We start from the raw sequence: 19,333 nt of genomic DNA on the forward strand, positions 1-19,333 counted from the left end.
CCCAGTAGGTGGGACTTGGTGACTTTCGCACCATATTTTCCTTTTGCCTTTTTTTTTTTTTCTTTTTTGCCTCCCCACCGTCTGTTGCCACCCTGCAAAGTCTCGGAGTCGGAGAGCAGTCGGCTCGCTTCCCGAGCCCCCGGACCCGGCGAGCCGGCGAGCGCCGAGCCGGCCACCATGCCAGGCAGACCGCGCCACTAGGCGCTCCCCGCGGCTCCCACACAGCGGCAGCGGCGGCGGCCGCGATGGTTTCAGACGCTGAAGGATTTTGCATCTGATCGCACGGCGTTTCAAAGGCAGAGGCCCCCTCCCCCTTCCCCCCTCCCTCGCCGTCTTTGTTTCCTTCCCCCCCCAGCTCTCCCCACTCCCCCCACCCCACCCCCTCTCCTCTCCTCCTCCTCTTTTTTAGAAGCAGCGATCGGAGATGGATGTCTCTCTTTGCCCAGCCAAGTGTAGTTTCTGGAGGATTTTCTTGCTGGGAAGCGTCTGGCTGGACTATGTGGGCTCCGTGTTGGCTTGCCCTGCAAATTGTGTCTGCAGCAAGACTGAGATCAATTGCCGGCGGCCGGACGATGGGAACCTCTTCCCGCTCCTGGAAGGGCAGGATTCAGGGAACAGCAATGGGAACGCCAGCATCAACATCACGGACATCTCAAGGAATATCACTTCCATGTAAGTCAGGCGGCCGCTCCCCAGCCCCGCCGCCTCTCCTCTAGCTCCGCGTCTCCCTCTCGCCCGCCGGCCCGCACCCAGGAGCCGGCCCTCCGCCCGCCCCAGCTCGCCGCTGCCCGCTGCCTGCTGCCCGCCGGGCGCGCGTCAGGCTCGCTCTGGCTCGGGAGATGCTCCCGGGCTGCGTATTCCAGGTGACTCCGGCCTTAGCGAGGCGTGATCTGGCGATGCGTGTGTGTGTGTGTGTGTGCGCGCGCGTGTGTGTGTGTGCGCCTCTCCCCCGGGAGGACCCCAGCGGCCGGGGCACGCGGGACCCGGCTCCCGCCCCCGCCCCCAACCCGCTGCGGCTCGTTTCGAGGATGTGAATTGGGTTCTTGGCCCCCCACTAAATAGCAACAGTTTGGCCACGCTCAAGTGGAATAAAGTAGATGAGGTTCGAAGCCAGAACCCTGGCAGCGGCGCCGGGCAGCGACAGTGGCGGCGGCGGCAGCGCTTAGCCGGGAGGAAAGGTGACAGATAGGGACTGCTCGCGATACAGCCGTGAGGTTTAACTCTTTCCGTTTGGAAACCTCAAAACACGCCGTCAAGTAAACAAGTTGGAAGCTGGCTGCTCGCTAGGAGACTTTGGACCTGTCGAGGCAGCCATGGACGCCTACCCTCCCTTCCCTCTTCCCTCTCGCCCGCCCTCTCCCACCCCATTTTGGGCATTTCCGAGACAGCCAGCCCCCGCCCCCCCACCCCGATTCCCACCCTCATCTGCATCCAGGCGCCTACAGATCCCATTCCTGTTTGAGCTTTGATAACTGTTCCAGTAATTCCGAGTCAGGCTGCTGAAGGGAGGAGGGAAGGCTTGCATGTTTGGGAGATGGGGCTTCTTCTGTGATCGTTTATTCGAAAAATCGAACTCCGACTGGCATTTGCTTGGTTCTGTCCCATATGAGTGAGACCTATGGTGGCCTGCTCTTTTTTGGGGGGGGAGGGTGGCATTTTTCTTTGGCAGGAGTGGGGGTCAGACGCCGGGGCGGAGAGAGGGAGCCTGTTCAGTCCAGATTCTCTTCCACTGACCTCGGCCAAGTGACCCCCCCCTGCCATCCAGAGAAGGGTGTGGATGGCATAGGGAGGGTTCAGGAGATAGCGCTCACCTATCTCCCCCCTCCCCAAGGCCCCCACTCCTTGGAGACCCCTAAAGTGGGTGGAATGCTGAGAAGGGTTGACACTGAAGTGTCGGCTGGTGTCTGAGGAAGGCATTTGGGTGGATTCGGCCGTGGGAACTGTTCTTCTAAGCATCAGACCTCCCCATGCCTTGGCCCCCTGCGCGATGGAGCTATAAAGCTGGGAGGAATTGCGGTCCTGCTCGCTCCCGAGACCACCAGCCCTCTTGGCTTAAAGGAGACTCTGCTCGAGTTCTTGCAGCTAACAGTTTGAGGGAAGTGTGCAGCTTAGGAGGTGCCCCCTGAATCCTGGCCCAGGAGACAAGCTTGGCCCATATCTTGGCTGGACCGTTCACCAGCCCCTCCGCCCCCAAACTTGGGCACCTTCAACCCAGCTGGCCCCAGAGTGACAAGATAAACAGCCAAGGGTGGGGTGGAGGGGAGGGCAGGAGGGGACAGGCTGGACCCAGCACAGCCTCTCCTGCCTGCAGGCCACAGCATCTCAGCCTCCCTAAGGATGCAGCCACGGGGGTGGGAGTGAGATCGCCAGGGAAACTCGGCCTTGGAAGTACACTGTGGGGCGGGGGTGTGTGGGGGGTGGGTAGGGCGGTTCAGGGGAGCCTAGCAGTGGGTTCAGGAGCTCAGGAGCTGGACCTGGGGATTTCCAGGGCATTGGGTGGGTCAAGAGCTGGAGAGATGGTGCCCCGGGTGCCCACTGTGGGTCTCTGGAAGCTGGTGAGCTTCACCCAGCCTGTTCTCTGCTCCAAGGATGTGTATCTCTGTAGGAAGCCAGTGGGAGGCAGGGAGGGTCACAATCACGTAGGCTTTTCATGGCCATGCAGCGGTCCTCTGAAAAATGGTCCCTCCTCTGAAAAAATGAAGCTTGGGGAGGTGGTTTGATAGGGAAGAGCTGGTTGATCTTTCCAGGTGGAGGGTCTAAGATGGGACTGCTGGAAAGGTCAGTGATGGAAAAGGAGGAAGTGGCTTCTTGTTCCCTGTGCCGTTGAAGAACCAAACGGGCAGCTGGGGGGACAGGGAGCCAGGAGTAGATTGGGAGTCCCCCTGTGAGTGTCTCCACCCTTGTTTCAGGACTCAAACTCTTTACCTGGGAGTTGGGACTCCTTTTGAAAACACCCCAACACCTAAGATCCAGGCAACTGGATTCCCACAGGAGCTGTGCTGAGCGGCAGGTGGGGGAAGGTCAGAGGTCACGGGGGGGATGACCCTTCCTCACCCCATCTTCTCCCCAGTGCCCTGTTATATCCATGGCTGGTATTGACTGACCTGGGGAAGGGTCCAGCCTCCTGGCCTGGAGGCAGAGGACTGTGGAGAGAAGGAGGGGAGGTCTGCTCGCCCTGGGAAGCAGATGTCACCCTCCGTATCTTACCCCATGATGAAGGCTCAGGCTGCCAAATGGCTCCTGGGGGTACACAGCCCCGAGAGTGAGCCAGGCTTAGACCTCTGCAGGGCTGAGGTCCCACCCCAAACTCAGGCCCCCCACTCTGCAGGGCTGGGTGTGGAGGCTTGAGGGCAGAGAGGAGGGCAGAGAGGAGCCCTCCAGGCAGAAGAGGGGGCCTTCTTTAGTGGGACCAAGGAGCAGGGCTTCACTCCAAACCTGGGCTTTGCTGGAAAGGAATGTGTTCTTCAGATGTCTGATGGTATCATAGATAAGGCGTCAAGGGGTACCCCAGCCCTCCATCAGCCTGAAGCCCTTAATGCTGCTGTATGTCTGGGGGTGCAGCTTGGACAGGCTCTGGGGGCTGAGGAAGAGGCTGGGGCCCATGCTGGAGTTCCAGCAGCCCTTAGCTAAGGGAATCAGGGGCGATTGCCACCCAGCCACCCGCCTGTTCCTGGGGCTCTGGGGTCCTGAGGTTTCTCCTTTAGGTGCTGAACTGATGACACCTGAGTTTTCAGAGGGACTAGAGATTTCCTGTGGTCCTTCCTCTCCAGGCTGGCATGTGGGTTGGTTCCCGCCTCCCCTGTGGGAGGCTGACTGAGGGTGCCTCTGATGGGGGGTTGGCAGCCCCACCAGCGTCAGGAGGAGATCAGATGCAAGGCCTCAAGGCAGACGCGTGAGTCTCACCTCCGTCCCTCCCCAAGCACCCTCCCTTTTGGCCTCTTTCTTTTCTGGAGGCCGCTCCCTCTGTGGTTGAAGCTCCTGACACACAGTAACCTTACCTAGAAGGGTCCATGCGTGGCCGCACCCAACCCGGCTCTGACGTCACAAAGGCAGAAGGGTGGTGGTGGGGAGAGGGGCCGTCTGGGCGTCTGGAGACCAGGCCTGCCTGGGGCTGGGTTGGAACCATGTATCCTCGGGCTGTTAGAAAGACCAGGGGGAGAAGACGGCATCTCTGGGCTGGATGTTCTTTGGCTTGAGAAGAACACGGGTTCTTGCCTGGGGCCCTGAGCCGCCAGCGGGGCCCCTGGCATTTCCAGCGCTCTGGTCCCTTTATTTCCCCTGTCTTCCCAGAAGGCCCTCCCCTGTCTGGGTGAAGAATCATTTGGGGCTTCACTTGCTGCTGCGCTGTCTCCTTGAGTCTCAGTCTTTCTGAGGGTCACGGGCAGAGCCAGCCTTGACAATTAGCAGTGAGAGCTGGACTGCAGGCAGCGGTGGGAGCCAGGCCCCAAGAACATCGTGGGGCTCAGTCAGGAGCCCCCAAACTGGGGCTAGGCCTGAGGGAGGTAGGCAGAGATGTGAAGGGCTTTGGGGGTGAGATTTAGAAGGGGGAGCGGGTATAGCCCTGGAGAGAAGCTGGGGACCCCGGACTGCAGAGGCCCTGAGCTTTTGTGTGGACGCCAGGCTGTGGGAGGTGGGTTCTAGGCCTTCCCTGGAGGACCCTCCCTGAAGCCAGAACCCTGAGCCCAGCTCAGTCTTCCAAGGTGCACCCTGGGGCCCAGGACATCTGTCCTGCAGCTCCAGGGGACCTAGCACATGACCAGTTTGGGTAAAACCAGCCCAGCCTGGCCCTAGCTTTGAGAGAACTTGTCCTGCCACCCCCCCGCCCACCCGCCTGCCGAGAACTGAGCCTGGAACTAGGTTGTGGGCTCAGCATCCTGCCAGTGGTGGACTACCCTCCTGTGTAGTGGAGGTGGAGCGCTGAGGCTGTGCAGGGGAGGGGCCTGATGCCACCTCCATCCTTGCCCCACTGGTCTCTGCCTGCTGCCCCCTCCTCTTTGACTGTTGGGGGTGGACTCGGCCCCCGCCCCAGCTGGCCCTTTGCCGAGAATGTGGGTAACCTGTGACCCTCCCTCAGGGTGGCCTTTGACCCCAGGCTCATGGCATCTCTGCTGCTGCCTGGGGTCCCCCATCTCGAGGGCTGCGTCCAGTGGCTTATCCTGGGACCACAGACACCATCTCCAGCCTCCCTTTGGGCCGTCCAGTTGGCCAGTGGAAGGGTTGGGTTAGAGAAAGGGATGGGACATGCAAGTCAACCCCCCCTAGATTGTCTCTTAGCTTCCGTGGACCACGATAGAAGACTGTAGCCTTTCTGAGCCTAGAAATTCAACTATGAATTGAGACCATGGGGCAGTGTCCTTTCTGGCTTGGACATACGCCATCCCAGGGCCCAAGGACCAGCCCAAGGAGGCTCTGCTAGACCACTTCTTAGGGCACCACCCCTGGGCTTGGTGCTGACCCCCATGAGGCCACCCTGAGGATGGCAGCAGGTGCCCCTTTGCTGGCTATTGGCTACTGGCCATTTTTCTCCCCTTCCTTCCCCATCCATCTCTGGAGGACTCTGGGCTCCCCAGCGTGGAGTCGACTGCCAAGACCAAGGGCCACGCTTAGCAAGAATGCACCGAAGCCTGTGGACTCTCACTGGAGACCTCTCATGAGCCCCGCTTCTGTACCGTGAGCTCAAGGCGGGGAGATAGCCCCTGCCAAGCTTCAGCTCCTTGCCCAAGCAGGGGCCTCTGCTGGGTGTGAGAAGAAAACGTTAGAACTTCTATTTCAAGTTATTCTCATTGAGAAAAGGGAATATTTAATATTTAATGTATGGATGGAAGATGTATAAGCATATAATTTAGTAAATAAGCATGTTTGGGGGTTACGTGATGAAATTTTTATTGCTTAAGCATGCATAATTAGAAAAGCTCAGGGCCCGCTGTTGTTGGGATTGGAAGGGACTGGGCCAGCATTAGGAGAGGTGGCCCTGAAGCCCCCAACTCCTCTTCTTGGCTCTGTCCCAAGGAAGGGTTGATGAATTGGCAGGGGGAGCAACGGCGTGGGAGGAGGGGGCAGGCTGCCTGGCAGGGGGATCAAGATTCCTAGGGCCTGCTAGACGCGAGGCCAGGCCACTGCTCAAAAGATAGTCTCCAGTAGCCCTCCGGGTCCTGCCCTTTGTCCCTTGTAGCAAATCCTTCACCTCCATGAATCCACCCCATTCATTTCTGTCTTGCTTTCCAGATTACAGTGGTTGCATTTATTTTTGCCACAGCTCCTTGAAGAAGCACGGATTATTAGCCCCATTATCTCGATTTACCAAACAAAGGGCAGAACTTGAGTGTCTCACAGAAGGAAAGATCTGGAAGAGTCTTGAGCCCCCAGCCCCCCCAACCATGCTCCCTTCATGGCCTCTCTGGCTCCCGAGTCGCCGTTCTTTCCATGGCTGTGCCCTGCAGCTGGATACCCTCTGGCTGTTGGGAAAGGAGAGGCAGATCGTTTTTATCCAGAAAGTTCCTTTTCTGCCTAGGAGCAGCATTAAGGGAGCGACCCATCTGGGAGGGCCTTGTGGAGGGCAGCTGAGTGTCCTGGCAGCTGGGTCTAAGTGTGGCCTGAGTGGAGGCTGGACTTGATCTCCTAGCTCTATCAATGACCCACTGAGCCCTCAGCTCAGGTCATCCATCATCCCTTGAGCCTCGCTGGCCTCTGCTTTGAGAAACACAAATGCTCCAGGGCCGGGCATACCGGCAGCCCCTCTTTGATGGATTGGCTCATCAGACCATCAGGGATGAGGACTGCAGAAGCCCAGTAGAACCCCCACGAGGATCCTTACATTTCTGCCTACCCCCTGAGGGCAGGGCTCCCTGGAATTCAGAGCTGGAAGAGACCTCTTGGATCAGCTTCTCCCTCACATTCCCTGCGAGGGTCCCAGGAGGGGCCCAGAGGGGACAGGGAGTTGTGGGCCCTCCGGCTGCTGGAGGACATGCCCACCCAGGTGCCAGCCCATCTTCTCCCACTCGGCTCTGGCACCCTCTCTGGGCACTCTGTCAAAGCCAGAACCTCGCCTACGACTGTGTCTCCCTCCGGGGCTATGATTCCAAATCTGGGGTCCCCAGAGGCAGCAACTATGCGAGGCTGGCAGCCCCAGGCGCTTCGCAGCCTGCAGCCCACGCCAATTAGAACCGAGCTCGCTTTATTTATATACAGAGCTCCAGGATCTTGGGCTCAGTCGACTTGGAGCCTGTCCTTTCTGGCTTCCCCTCTGCCCCTGTCCCCCTGTCTGACTTGTCCCATCAAAAGTGTGTCCCATTTGGGTAGTGGAAGATTCAGGATTCTGTCCCCAGACAGAATCATCTGGTAGGGTGTAGAAGCTGGCAGCTAGTGTCCGCGTCAGCTCCCCGAGACCTGGTCTTTTCCTGGTTCTGGACAAACCCCTTCTCTCCTTTGGGCCTCAGTTGCTTTCTCTATGAGATGAGGATAATAATTACAACTACCTTTATAGCAGCACTCTGAGAGTCAGTGGCTTGTGTCATGCTGGGTAAAGAGAAAGCTATTGATACGAGAGGTAACTCGTGACAGCTGGTGCTTACTGAGCACTTACTATATTCCAGACACTGTTCCAAGCACTTCGGAGGTAATATATACCCCATCATGGCCTCACACCAACTCTGAGATAAGCACTATTATGAATCCCATTTTACAGGTGGGAAAAATGAGTCCAGAGTTGGCATGTGACCTGCTTCCTTTCACGTAGCCAATCAGTGGCAAAGGAGTCTGACATTCAGTGTTGCCTATACTCTTTTGCAGTACTATTATGCATGTGAATATATACAGCTATACACACACATTCATGAATCTATGACCATCCAGATAAATTAATCATAAAATAAAAGATTTTTTTAAAAAATGATTTTGTGAAGGTTTAGGAGGATCCTTTTTAACGTTCCAGTTCCCTAACTGAGAATTCCCTTGGCTGGGTTTGGAGAGGAAGGCGAATGAGAGAGTGGTGGGTCTGGTGTTGGCCAATCCGCCCTGGCCAGCGCTAACACGGACAGGATGTAATGATGGGGGAGACTTGGGGTCCTCCTGACCTGTTCCCGACAGCAGCCTCTCTGAGGCTGTGTCTCAGCCAAGCCCTCTCCCCAGACCTCCTTGGCCACCCCCTGGTGTCCCAGTTTCTGAGGTCAGGTCAGTTCCCCCAGGAGACCAGGTGCCAGCTGAGACTGGCGGAGATTCAGGAAGCTGGCCGTTGGGTCCCTGCCAGCTCCACTCTGGGCTGAGACACGGTCAGGAGGACTGTGTCCCTGATTGCCCATGGCCAGAGACAGCCTCGACGGGAAAGCGAGCGGAGGGCGGAGAAGCTTCTCCCAGTTCGAGTTTGGAGTTCTAAGGCTGCCACTGGATGCAGAGCACAAAGGGATGTCTGGTGTCTCCATCTCGAGCTAGAAGCTGATGTTCAGAGCATCTTCCTGGAGGGTGAATTCCAGTTCTTCCTGATGTTTCTCTTGCCGCCTCCTCAAATGAGCAGCCTTCACCTCCCTCTACCCTTTCTCTTCCTGGAGAAGGAAATGGCAACCCACTCCAGTATTCTTGCCTGGAGAATCCCATGGCAAGAGGAGGCTTGGCAGGCTACAGTCCCTGGGGTAGCAAAGAGTAGGACAGGACTGAGCAAATCATACACACACACCTACACCCTTACTCTTGCCCTGTCTCTCAGTCCCCCTTGCTCAGGGATGCTCTGTCTCTCTAAAGGGATGAGCATGAGGCATGGCTCCAGCTGTACCCACAGAGAGAGCTGGGGTCCCAGCAAACTGCTGAGACTGCAGGGCAGGAATCTGTGAAAACACCCCATTTTGCTGCTGCTTGGCTTGAAAAGTTCACCCCATCCGGGAGCCCTTCAGTTCCCCCTTCCGGGAGTTGGGATCACCTCTAGAAAATGGAGCCTATCTCCCTCTCACGATCACTGTCAGGTCAGGGCGATCACATACACACTCCATGGGCTCCCAAGAGCTAGGGCGCCATGTTGGTTGTTTCCATTTCTAGATGTCCGGGAGTGTTTTTGAATTATGAAAAAAGATCAAGACTTTGAACCATAAATCATCTGACCTGGAAAGGGGCTCAGCAACAATTGGTGCCAAATTCCGTTTTACAGAGCAGGAACCTGAGGCTCCGGAGAAATGAATAGACCGGACTCAGTCACCCAGCGAGTTCCTAGCACAGCGAGCCCAGAATGCCCAAGGCCGCCTCCCCAGCTGGTGAGGCTCTCTTCCTCCCGCCCTCTGCCAGCATCTGCTCTGGGGCTGAGGAATCTAGGCTCTTCCAGAGGCAGGGAAAGGAGCCCTTAGCCTCCTGCAAAAAGAGAGGGGATGAAGGGAGCAGTCTTAGACTCGCAGTCCTAATCTGGGCTGCCTCCCACGGTAAAATGGGCTGTGTGCGCGCATCGGGGGCGTCTTTGCGCACGCACAACTGCATCTCTTCCGTGTTCTCTGCACATCACGACTGAGGTCCCCGTAAACAAGCCTTAACGCCTTTGGCTTCCTGCCTGCCGAGATCGTCTGCGTCTAGGCTCCCGATGGCCACCAGAGGGCAGTGCTGCGCACGAGACGGTCCGCGGCTGGCGGCTGCCTTTGCCAGGAGCTGGGGTTGCGGCTCTCTAGTCCGGCGAGATGCTCACTGGCTGGCCTGGCTTGCAGAGCCTTTCTTGAGCAGGGAGGTCGGTCTCTCTCCTAGGCGAGGCCTTCCTCAGCAGAGCTGGTCCTGCCTGCATCGTATCTGCAGCCCAGGCACGTTGAGTCTCCTGGACCTGAGCTTCCCGGAAGGCGGCTGGGAGAGTGCCCTGGGTGAAGGATGTCGGCTGGAGCGCCCTCCTTCCCTCCAAGTCTGTCTTAGCAGCAGCAGGAGGGGGTCAGTGCATCTGCTCAGGGGTAATGGAGATGAACGAACGGGACATGGTTCCTGCCCAGGAAGATCAGTCTTGATGGGGACACAGAGAGGCTGACAGACGGCCATGCTGTGGGGTTAGTGTCATGGGAGAAGGGAGCCCTATGACTTTCAAGGCATCTCTCCCCTTTCTCTCCCTGCACCCCACCCCCGGCCCACCCCACCTGCAAACTTGGGAATTACCTACACACCAACTAGCTGCTCAGGAAGTACAAGGCCCTGATATTTACCAGACGTGAGAGTTTGGTGCTCTCTCTCAACCTCTCTAGACCATCACTGTTCTCAGAGACACCCATCTACATTGATGGGTATCAATGTGCCTTGCAAACCAGAGTCCTGGGCCCTCCCTGGACTGGCCTGTTGTCATTGTTCAGTTGCTAAGTCATGTCCGACTCTTTGCAACTCCATGGACTGTAGCCCATCAGGCTCCTCTGTCCATGGGATTTCCCAGGTGAAAATACTGGAGTGGGTTGCCATTTCCTTCTCCAAGGATCTTCCCAGCTCAGGGATGGAACCCATGTCTCTTGCATTGGCAGGTGGATTCTTCACCACTGAGCCACCAGGGCTATTTCTGTTCTGTGCGTGCTTTGGGCTCTTTTCTGGCTGTTCCAGGCAGTCTTGTATTTGAGCAGGTGCTGTCTTGTTCTGTGCACTAGTTGGTTCATGAAGGAGCCTTGTCCCACAGTTACCAGTTTTGGAGACAGGATCTCCCACTTTTGTGGTGGGGCCTGGGCCCATGGGCTGGGGCCTGCAGCTCTGCCCTGAGGGCCATCTCATGGCTGCTGGACCCAAGGCTGCAGGTGGGACCCTCTCTGTTGTCAGTTTTTCCCCATCTACTTCTTTCTGATACTTTTTATTGAGGCTGATCCCCTGAAGAGCAGGGATGAAGATAACATTTACGGCCGTCCTACTGGGTGGGAGAGTATTTGCCTGTACAACCTTGCTTATGAGCGGCACCTGCTAAATGGAGCTTGCGTTCGCGATCCTGCCTCTTCCCAACTGTGTGACCCTGGGCTGGCTACTTTTTTGATCACAGTTTCCTTATCGGAAATAATACTGATAAGATTTTGATGAGAACGTGCACGCGTGTGTGTGTGGTGTGTGTGTGTAAAACTCTTAATGCTGGTCTTTCTCATTTTCTTCTTCTCATTACCATTCTCCAGAACTTCATCCCCACGGGCGTGGATACTTTTAATGACCCTCATCTGCTCTTCCTGAGTCCAGTCCCTCCTCCTCCCAGCCCATCCTACACACTGTACCAGATTCATCTTTTATTTATTTTTTAAAAAATTTTAAATTGGAGAATAATTGCTGTACAATATTGTGGTGGTCCCTGCCATCCATCAGCATGAATCTGTCATTATATATATATATAATCTCCCCTCCCTCTTGCACCTCCCTTCCCCCATTCCATCTCTCTAGGTTGTCACAGATCGTCATGCTGGGCTCACCACTAGTTATCTGTTTTATACATGATAGTGTATATATGTCAATGCTACTTTCTCAGCTTGTCCTACTCTGGATTAATCTTTTAAACCAAGGTCTTCCATTAGAACAATTCTTGGGCCCTGAGATTTTCAATGGCTCTTTTGCCCAAAAGGCAACTCAGTGTCATAGAAAGAGTAGTGGCTTCTTTGGCCAGATAGCCTTAAGTTTAAATCCTGGCCCTGCTGCTGTGTGAGCTTAGGCAGGTCTTTTTATCTGAAAATTTAGGCTTCCTAGATCCACCTTCTTGCTGCTGCTGCTGCGGTTAAGTCGCTTCAGTCGTGTCCAATGAGATTGCAGGAGGTGCCCGAGATCCAATGGGTACACAGAGGCCAAACTGGCAAATGTACAATACAAGTCTCTCAGAGGTGAAGGGCAGGGGTATTTCTTGGACCATGAAAATTAGGAATAGAGAGGAGCTGGGACCTGGGCCAGAATCGAGGGAGGCAGCAGAATGATCAAGGTAGTGTGTATTTGGGAAAGTGACAGGGTAGCTGAGGCACATGTCAGCTCAAGAGCAGGGAGACTGTTATGGTTGCTACTGATAACATCAGTTGGGAAACCAAGTGGCAGTGCCTGCCTGCCCCACTCCTCAGCCTTGGAAGTTTAGGTGCCAGGAACCTCCATGAAGGGAAACTCAGGAGCACCCAGCCTCTTGCAGCTGTTGTTCCATGTGGTTTTGCTGCTCTTCTTGCCCCATGTAGCTTCCTGTTCTCTGGATGATTCTCTTCTGGTTTTGTAATTGACGAGGCCTGTCAGCTGCAGATGGGGCTCCAGGACCAGCCCTGGGAGAAAGAACGTATAAGTTTGGTGGGAAAGCTGCTGCTGCTGCTGCTAAATCACTTCAGTCGTGCCCTACTCTGTGCGACCCCATAGACGGCAGCCCACCAGGCTCCTCCATCCCTGGGATTCTCCAGGCAAGAACACTGGAGTGGGTTGCCATTTCCTTCTCCGTTGCATGTAAGTGAAAAGTGAAAGTGAAGTCGCTCAGTTGTGTCCAACTCTTAGCGACCCCATGGACTGCAGCCCACCAGGCTCCTCCATCCATGGGATACAAATCCCTCCCATTAAGAATCTTCCATGCAGTTTCATTCCAGTTCCATGATCAGCCACAAGAGGGCACTAGACCACGATTTCTGTAGGGAGGGAGGCGCTGTTTATCCTGCCCTAATATGCTTACCAGGTGGCTCAGGGGTAAAGAATCCGCCTCGGATGGCGTCACCGACTCAATGGACATGAGTTTGAGCAAACTCCGGGAGATGGTGAAAGACAAGGAAGGGGCGTGCTGCAGTCCACGTGGTCGCAAAGAGTTGGACACGACTGAACAACAGCAACAACAATGCAGGAGACACGGAAGACATGGGTTCGATCTCAGGGTCAGGAAGGTCCCCTACAGAAGGAAATGGCAACCCACTCCAGTATTCTTGCCTGTGAAATCCCACGGACGGAGGAGCCTGGTGGGCTACAGTCTGGAGTTGCAAAGAGGCAGACCCGACTGAGCAACGAAACAACAGTAACAAATATGATTGTGCCTTTCAACAAAACTGCCCATGGTTTCCTCCCAGCACCTCTGGGGAGCACGGCAAGCCAACTTGATTTAACCTGAACCCCCAGCACCGAGTCTGAGATCTCAAGGGAAGCCAAAGTACGTAGTGAATAGTCATGAAATTTGGTGTCAAACTCAGGTTCCAATCCTTGTCCTCCTTAACTCAGGTTCCAATCCTTGTCCTCCTTGCTAGTTTTTTTTTTTTTTAACTTTGAATAAGTTAATATCTAAGGGTCTCATTTTCTTCACTTGCAAAGGCAGGTGTTGCTGGGAGGTGTTACTGCGAGGATTAAATTATATGATGTGTGCCAAGTGTCTGGAACATGTTGGATACTCCATGATGGACCATCTCTTTGTTTCTGGAAGAAGGGTGAAATTAGGGCACAGTGCAGGGGATGTTTATGGGATCCTGTTCCTTGGGTGGGGAGCAGCAGTAGGGAGATGGGTGGGTCATTTTACTCCCCAAGGAGCCCTCTGTGGTTCCAGTTCATTAGGAGCAGCAGTGACACCAAGTGGCCAGAATGGAGAACAGCAGTGTCTTCTGACCTGGCGGGGTGGCAGCGGTGGGCATCATTGGGCAGACAAGAATGACTCTGAAGGCAGTCTGCTTCAGAGGACTCATCAGTTGAATTTCTCTCCCATTCCAATGCCAGCAGCTAGAGATGGTCCTCTGAGGACACAAGTGTGATGATGGCCATTGGGCATGTTTGCTGCTGAATCGATGGCATGAGGCTACACCTGCGGACCACACCTGTCTACCTGCCTGACTTCCTTGTAGCCAGCCAATTCCGGCATCCAACAGCCAGACCCTTCCTGGTGTTTTCCTTGGGTGTTAACTCTTCTTGAGATGCTTTCCTGGGTCTATCTGATTGGGCTCAGCGATGAGATACAGGATCTCTGAGGCTCACTGTGTTTATCTGAAAAGCAGGGTGGGGGTGGATGGTTGGTCTGGTTGATGGGGAGGGCTCATCTAGCTCGGATTTGAGTGTCAGACATTATTTCATATCCTTTACTCACTGTGTGTGCGTTCTTGTGTGTGTGTGTGTGTGTGTGTGTGTGCACGGGCATGTGTGTGTCTAGGGGTGTGGGATGACGTGGGAAGGATTTACTTTAGGCTTTCCTGGTGCAGAAACTCCAGCCCAGAGAAAGAAGGGGCTTCCCTCCATGGAGGTGTGGCTCTGAGGCTGGAATTGGGGTACCGCTGGCTCCTCATCTTTTGTAGCTTCTTCATTATCCACCTGAGATCCAGGAGGGAGCCTTGGCAGACGTGCCAAGCTCAGGAAGTTATTTAATATCAGCTTTGCTCCAGATTGTGTTTCTGACTCCTTGCCACCTCCTAAGTGGCAGTCATTTTAACAAATGTGGCGACAAGACACCAACTGGGAAATAACATGAGGGATGGGGAGGGGGTGGGGCGTGGGGGAGGGGCGGAGTTCTGTTCCCTTGGCAGGAACCTTGTCTTGGAGACCCTGGGAATGAGCGAGGGCTCCTGGAAAGCCGTGGCAGGGAAGGGGAGGGCGTGGAAAGAGGTGCCTGGCTTTCTGGAGCGTGTGGCCTGTGGCCGAAGTGTTCCCTGTTGCCTAGGAGGTTCCTGTGTCCTCCTGGGGTGTCTGGCTCCTGTCCCTGGGCGGGAGTTGAAGGGGAAGGGCTAGTACTGTGTCTTCTCAAAGGACTGATTTCCACGTGCGTAGCAGACCGTCAACAGGGGCCTGGCGCTGGGGCGTGGTCCCCTCACCGTGGGGACTGAGCTGTGTCTGGCCCCAGGCTATGGAGGCCCAGGTGTCTAGCTGCCCGCCTTACCTGCCCAGGCCAGTCCAGCCTCTGGCCTCTTGGGGAAGCACTAGCTGGGCTGGCAGGACCAGGAGAGAAGGAGCCAACCCTTTTCTGTCCCAGCCCCGGGCTCCAGCCGTGTGCCAGGCACGGTGCTCAGCCTTGGGACACTCAAACATGGAAGGCTGTGGCCCCTCCCTGTTGGAGTTCAGAGTCAAGTCAGGGTGGCCCGCATTAGTCAGGGGATCTATAGTTCGGAGGGCTGTCTCGAGAGACGCAGGGAAGAATTTTAGAAAACGTATTTAATGGAAAATTTGAAAGAAAAGCATAGAGATGTGAAAATAGAGCTTCCCCAGGAGGAGAGGGGACAGCTTTTTTTCTAAATGGAGATTTAAAAATTCTAGATGTACCTGCTTTTGAGTTCATCTGATTGGACACAGTGGAGCTGGTGGTCAGGGTGTGGCCCTGGCGGTGATCTTGACTCATCGTCCTGCTGTCTGTCCACAGAGGCCCTGTGGGATCGTAGGGGGAGCAGTGAACAGAAGGCAGGAGAGGAGAATTGTGCTTCTTCTCCTGTCACTTTCCGATTGTAAGTGACAGAGATTTGGGGGCCGGTGGTTGATGGGGAAGGTGACCCCGGGGCATCCTGGGGGAGGGACAGAGCTGGAGAGGGAGGAAGCCAAGAACATCAGGTTCCGGGAGGTGTCACTGAGCCTCTCCCCAGGCGCTCGCTCATTTCCTGATTTCTGCATTTATTCAGCATGTTTATTTGAGAGCCGCTGCTGGGCTGGCCCCTTTTGTGAGAGCTAGGAAAATGGCAGGCAGTGCTTCCCGGGCAGCTGGGTCTGTGCTCTCCCCATAGTTACAGGACGTGTAAGGTCAAGACCCCTATTTTCTTCCACCTGGAGTCGACCTCCGGGCTGTGGGGAAGGAGGGCCAGGGTGCCGAGTGTGCAGCCAGGTCCCCTCGGGCCCCCAGGCCAAGTTCCTGGGAGAAGGTTCAGTCAGAGGGTGACCGGGGGTGGGGGTGGGTCAGGTGATGGGGTGAGTGCCTGGGAGGGCAAGTGAAGACTGGCTTCACGTGTGTTGGTTCAGGACTGAGCCCAGCCTCCCTCTCACAGCACCCAGTTGACCCTCTGCCCAGCCCATTGGGGGCCTGCCCTCCCTCTTCTCAGCTCAGAGCCACGCCCTGGGCCTGGGGAAGCTGCAGTGGAGGAGGAACGACTCACCCCTCCTGCAGGCGTCATGATCCAGGGTCACATCCTGTCTCCATGGAAACAGCCGCTCCATTCTTTCCTGCTCCCCATCCTACTCCCACTCCTGGCTGGTGACTCCCCTGTTTCCTGGGCTCTGATCAGGAGTGTTCTGACCTTCGAACTCCACCCTGTTACCTTCCCAGGTGCCTGTCCTCACCTGCCCAGGTGGGTCACTGGGCAGAGAGGGTGCTCAGCCAGCATCATAGTCCCGTGGAGACTCTTTGGGAGTGGCACCCACGTGCCCTGGCTGGCGTCAGGCTCCAGGACCTTTCCTCCCTGTGGGTGCAGAGGACCTTAGCTGGCACCTCACAGGGACTCTGGAGACACTTGTCAAATGGGACAGGCTCATTCCTGCCAGAATCTCTTGCAGACCCACAGCAGATCCCAGCTTGTGGACAGTGCCCACACCTGCCCGGAGCACAGGGCACCTTGTTCTCATGGCTCCCACACCTCTGTGGGCCCCGGCTTTGCCTTCAGCAGAGCAGCTGCTGGAGGAATCTTTTAGGGAAACTTGACTGATGGTGGGGAAAGCAGACACGGTGCAGTGACCAGATCCCAGGTGCTGTTCTCAGGACAGTCTGTTTTTTTTTTAATTTATTTTTTAATTGAAGTATAGTTGATTCACAGTGTCTTTTGATTTCTGCTATAGAGCACAGTGGCTCAGTTATACACAGATACACATTCTTTTTATAGATGGGACAGTCTGATTTTAATCCTGTTTCACTCTCAGCACAATCTGATGAGGCAGGTTAGTATTAACATTTTCATCTTATGGGTGGGGAAACTGAGGCACAGAGAGGCATCGCACTTGTCCTGGGTCATGAGATCTGGAAGTGGCTGAGCTGAGGTTTGAATCAGCAGCTCTGCTTTGAAGCCCCTGCTCACAAACCCCCACCCACCCACCCTGTGTCACAGACCCTCTCAGTTCCTGCCCACCCACCCCCGCCGGCCCGTGGCTTTAGTCCTAGACCCAGCCCCCTGCCCCCACAGCTCATGCCACCCCTGGCCAGTAGGGCACAGTGAGTTTGGCGGTGTTCTGTTTTTAACACTGGTGCTGGGAAAGAGGGTGGGGCAGGAGGGGCCCTGGGACCTAGTGGAGCTTGGCATCCCTAAATTTCGTGGGAGCAAGTGTCTTGGCCATATCCTGAGAACATCCTCTGAGTGAGGGCACTGAGAGGCAGGACGGAGTGGTATGTGTGGTCTGGTCTGTCATGGCCACGGACTCAGTGGGTGAGTCTGGGCAAGGCACTGGCCGTCTCTGAGCCTCCATTTTCTTATATTTCATCTTGGGGGCTTGACTGGGTGACTTCTGATTCCTCTTCCGGCTTTGACCTCTCATACTTCTAACGTGGGGGTCGTGGACGGGATGGAAGGTTAGGGAGCCCCGAGGCTGCAGAGGGGTGTCTCGGGGGATGGACCCTGCTGGGGAGGACGGGTGTGGGGTCCGACACTGGGGGTCCTCACGCTTCTGTGTGAGTCCGCTGGCTAAAGCCCCGGCTGCCGGAGCCCAGCCCAGAGTGTCTGACTCCGCTGAGAGTTTTTGCGATGGGGCCGGAGGATGCCATTTCTCGTCACTGCCCAGGTGAGGCAGATGCTGCTGGCCCAGGGACTACACTCCCAGAACGAACGTCACATTGGCAGCTTTCAAACTGTGCTCTCCTAAGTGAGGTCGGAGCTGGTCTGGTATTCCATGGAAGGCTTTTATGACGTTTGCGTGCGTGCTCAGTCGTGTCTGACTCTTTGCGACCCCATGGACTGTAGCCTGCCGGAGTCCTCTGTCCATGGGATTTCCCAGACAGGAATCTTAGAGTGGGTGGCCATTTCCTTCTCCAGGGGACCTTCCTGACCCAGGGATCGAACTTGCGTCTTCTGCATTGGCAGGCAGGTTCTTTACCACTGTGCCACATGGGAGGCCCTTTATGAAGTTTACCGGGCTACAAAATGTTTGAATCACTTATTCCTGAAGAACACTACCCGCCTCTAAGCAGGTTCTGGTGGTGCTCCCCCAGGTGCTGGGTTCTCTTTCCATTTCCCTTTCGTCTCTTCTCTCTGCACTCCCCCCAAATGATGCTTGGCTCTGTCCTGACCTTGGCGCCCACTCACCTTTTCCCACCGGGGCTGGGCTTGACGGAACATGCTCTGACCCATGTCATCTGATATGCAGTGGAGAAATTTTGGAATGCCTCCTAGGCTCAAAGTTACTTTACAAAACTATTTGGGTGGCAGGGAAGTAATTCGGTGACTGCAGCTCAAGAACATCAGTTGGGTCCTAATTGCTCCTGGGGTGAGGTTGAGCCTTCGGTATTCGTGTTCTGGCTTCAGGATCTCTCCTAGTCTTGCCTCCCGTTCTTCCCCCATGAGAACCGTCTGCCCCAGCCAGTCTCATCAACTGGGCAATCCTGAAACGTCCCCAAGTGTTTCCCACTCTTGGTCTTCTGCTCAGGCCACTGCCCTTGGCCGGAAGCCCTCTGGCCTTCATTCTGTCCACCCGAACTCTGCCTGTCACTTGTCCCATTTTTGAGATGGTCTTCATTGTGCAGACTTGTGTTTATTGATTGCTCTATCTTTTCAGCCTCTGAGGCACACAGTAGGGCGAGGCGGCTGGTTTTGAGCCCTTGCTCTGGGCCGGGCAGTTTATGCAGCGTCTCATTTAATCCACACCATCGTATGAATGGTCTGCCACTGTAGGAGACACCAGAGATGCAGCTTCGATCCCTGGGTCCAGAAGATGCCCTGGAGGAGGGTACAGCAACCCACTCCAGTATTCTTGCCTGGAGAATCCCATGGACAGAGGAGCCTGGCGGGCTACAGTCCATGGGGGTCACAAAGAGTCAGACATGACTGAACAACTAACACACACATCATATGAGCGGAGAGCTGCTCTCATTTGGGATGAGGAGATTGAGGCTGAAAGAGCTTGAGTACGACCATAGCTGTTCATGGCAGAGTTAGGACTCAAACCCAGGCTAACTTCAGAGGCCATGGTTCCATATTCACTGCAAACCGATTGGGAACCAGCTCACCATGTCTTTAGGAGGAGAAAGGACGAGGAACCGTGTGTGCAATAGGCTGGAATCCTGTATAGCTGTTGCATTGAAAACCCTGTTCTGTGTGTAATAGCCTGGCTAAACTTAAAAAAAAAAACAACAAGTTGCAAAATGACATGCCATATAATACCATATATGTAAAATATTCAACATTCCATGATAAACTATGATGGAAGAGAAAAGAAAAAAAAGTATGTGTATGTATATATATATATATATATATATATATATATATATATATAACTGAATCTCTTTGCTGTATAGCAGTAATTAACACAACATTGTAAATCAACTATATTTCAATTTAAA

The 19,333-nt window shown here is 55.1% G+C and overlaps 2 protein-coding genes and 1 long non-coding RNA gene across 5 annotated transcripts in view; 2 read left to right on the forward strand and 1 right to left on the reverse strand.

Moving 5' to 3' along the window:
* NTRK3 (neurotrophic receptor tyrosine kinase 3) overlaps positions 1–19,333 on the forward strand; it is a 424,805-nt gene that overhangs the window by 4,984 nt on the left and 400,488 nt on the right. The window contains exon 2 of one of the 2 annotated variants that reach the window (XM_081552009.1): positions 410–672. In XM_081552009.1, the coding sequence (XP_081408135.1) occupies positions 410–672 (263 nt within the window). Of the gene's footprint in view, positions 1–409; positions 673–9,572; positions 9,765–19,333 lie in introns of those variants that run through there. The other variant, XM_081552010.1, reaches the window with a different exon arrangement.
* On the reverse strand, positions 1,525–17,638 carry LOC145530529 (uncharacterized). Of its 2 annotated transcripts, XM_081552039.1 has the most exons (6): positions 15,951–17,619; positions 15,133–15,234; positions 3,999–4,137; positions 3,105–3,143; positions 2,926–2,999; positions 1,525–2,843 (listed from the first exon to the last, which is right to left on the reverse strand). In XM_081552039.1, the coding sequence occupies exons 1-5, from the start codon at positions 16,009–16,011 to the stop codon at positions 2,963–2,965; spliced, it is 378 nt and encodes a 125-aa protein (XP_081408165.1). In that variant the 5' UTR covers positions 16,012–17,619; the 3' UTR covers positions 1,525–2,843; positions 2,926–2,962. The 2 variants fall into 2 exon arrangements, 1 of the variants encoding a protein (XP_081408165.1); XR_014071869.1 differs by lacking the exons at positions 1,525–2,843; positions 2,926–2,999; positions 3,105–3,143; positions 3,999–4,137 and adding an exon at positions 11,860–12,191 and having other exon boundaries at positions 15,951–17,638.
* On the forward strand, positions 4,052–5,869 carry LOC145530531 (uncharacterized). Its single transcript, XR_014071871.1, has 2 exons — positions 4,052–4,502; positions 5,554–5,869. It is a non-coding gene; the product is annotated as an uncharacterized LOC145530531 (long non-coding RNA).

The sequence above is a fragment of the Giraffa tippelskirchi genome, chromosome 12, assembly GCF_054371585.1.
Source record: "Giraffa tippelskirchi isolate mGirTip1 chromosome 12, T2T-mGirTip1v1.2.pri, whole genome shotgun sequence".
Classification (NCBI taxonomy): Eukaryota; Metazoa; Chordata; class Mammalia; order Artiodactyla; family Giraffidae; genus Giraffa; species Giraffa tippelskirchi.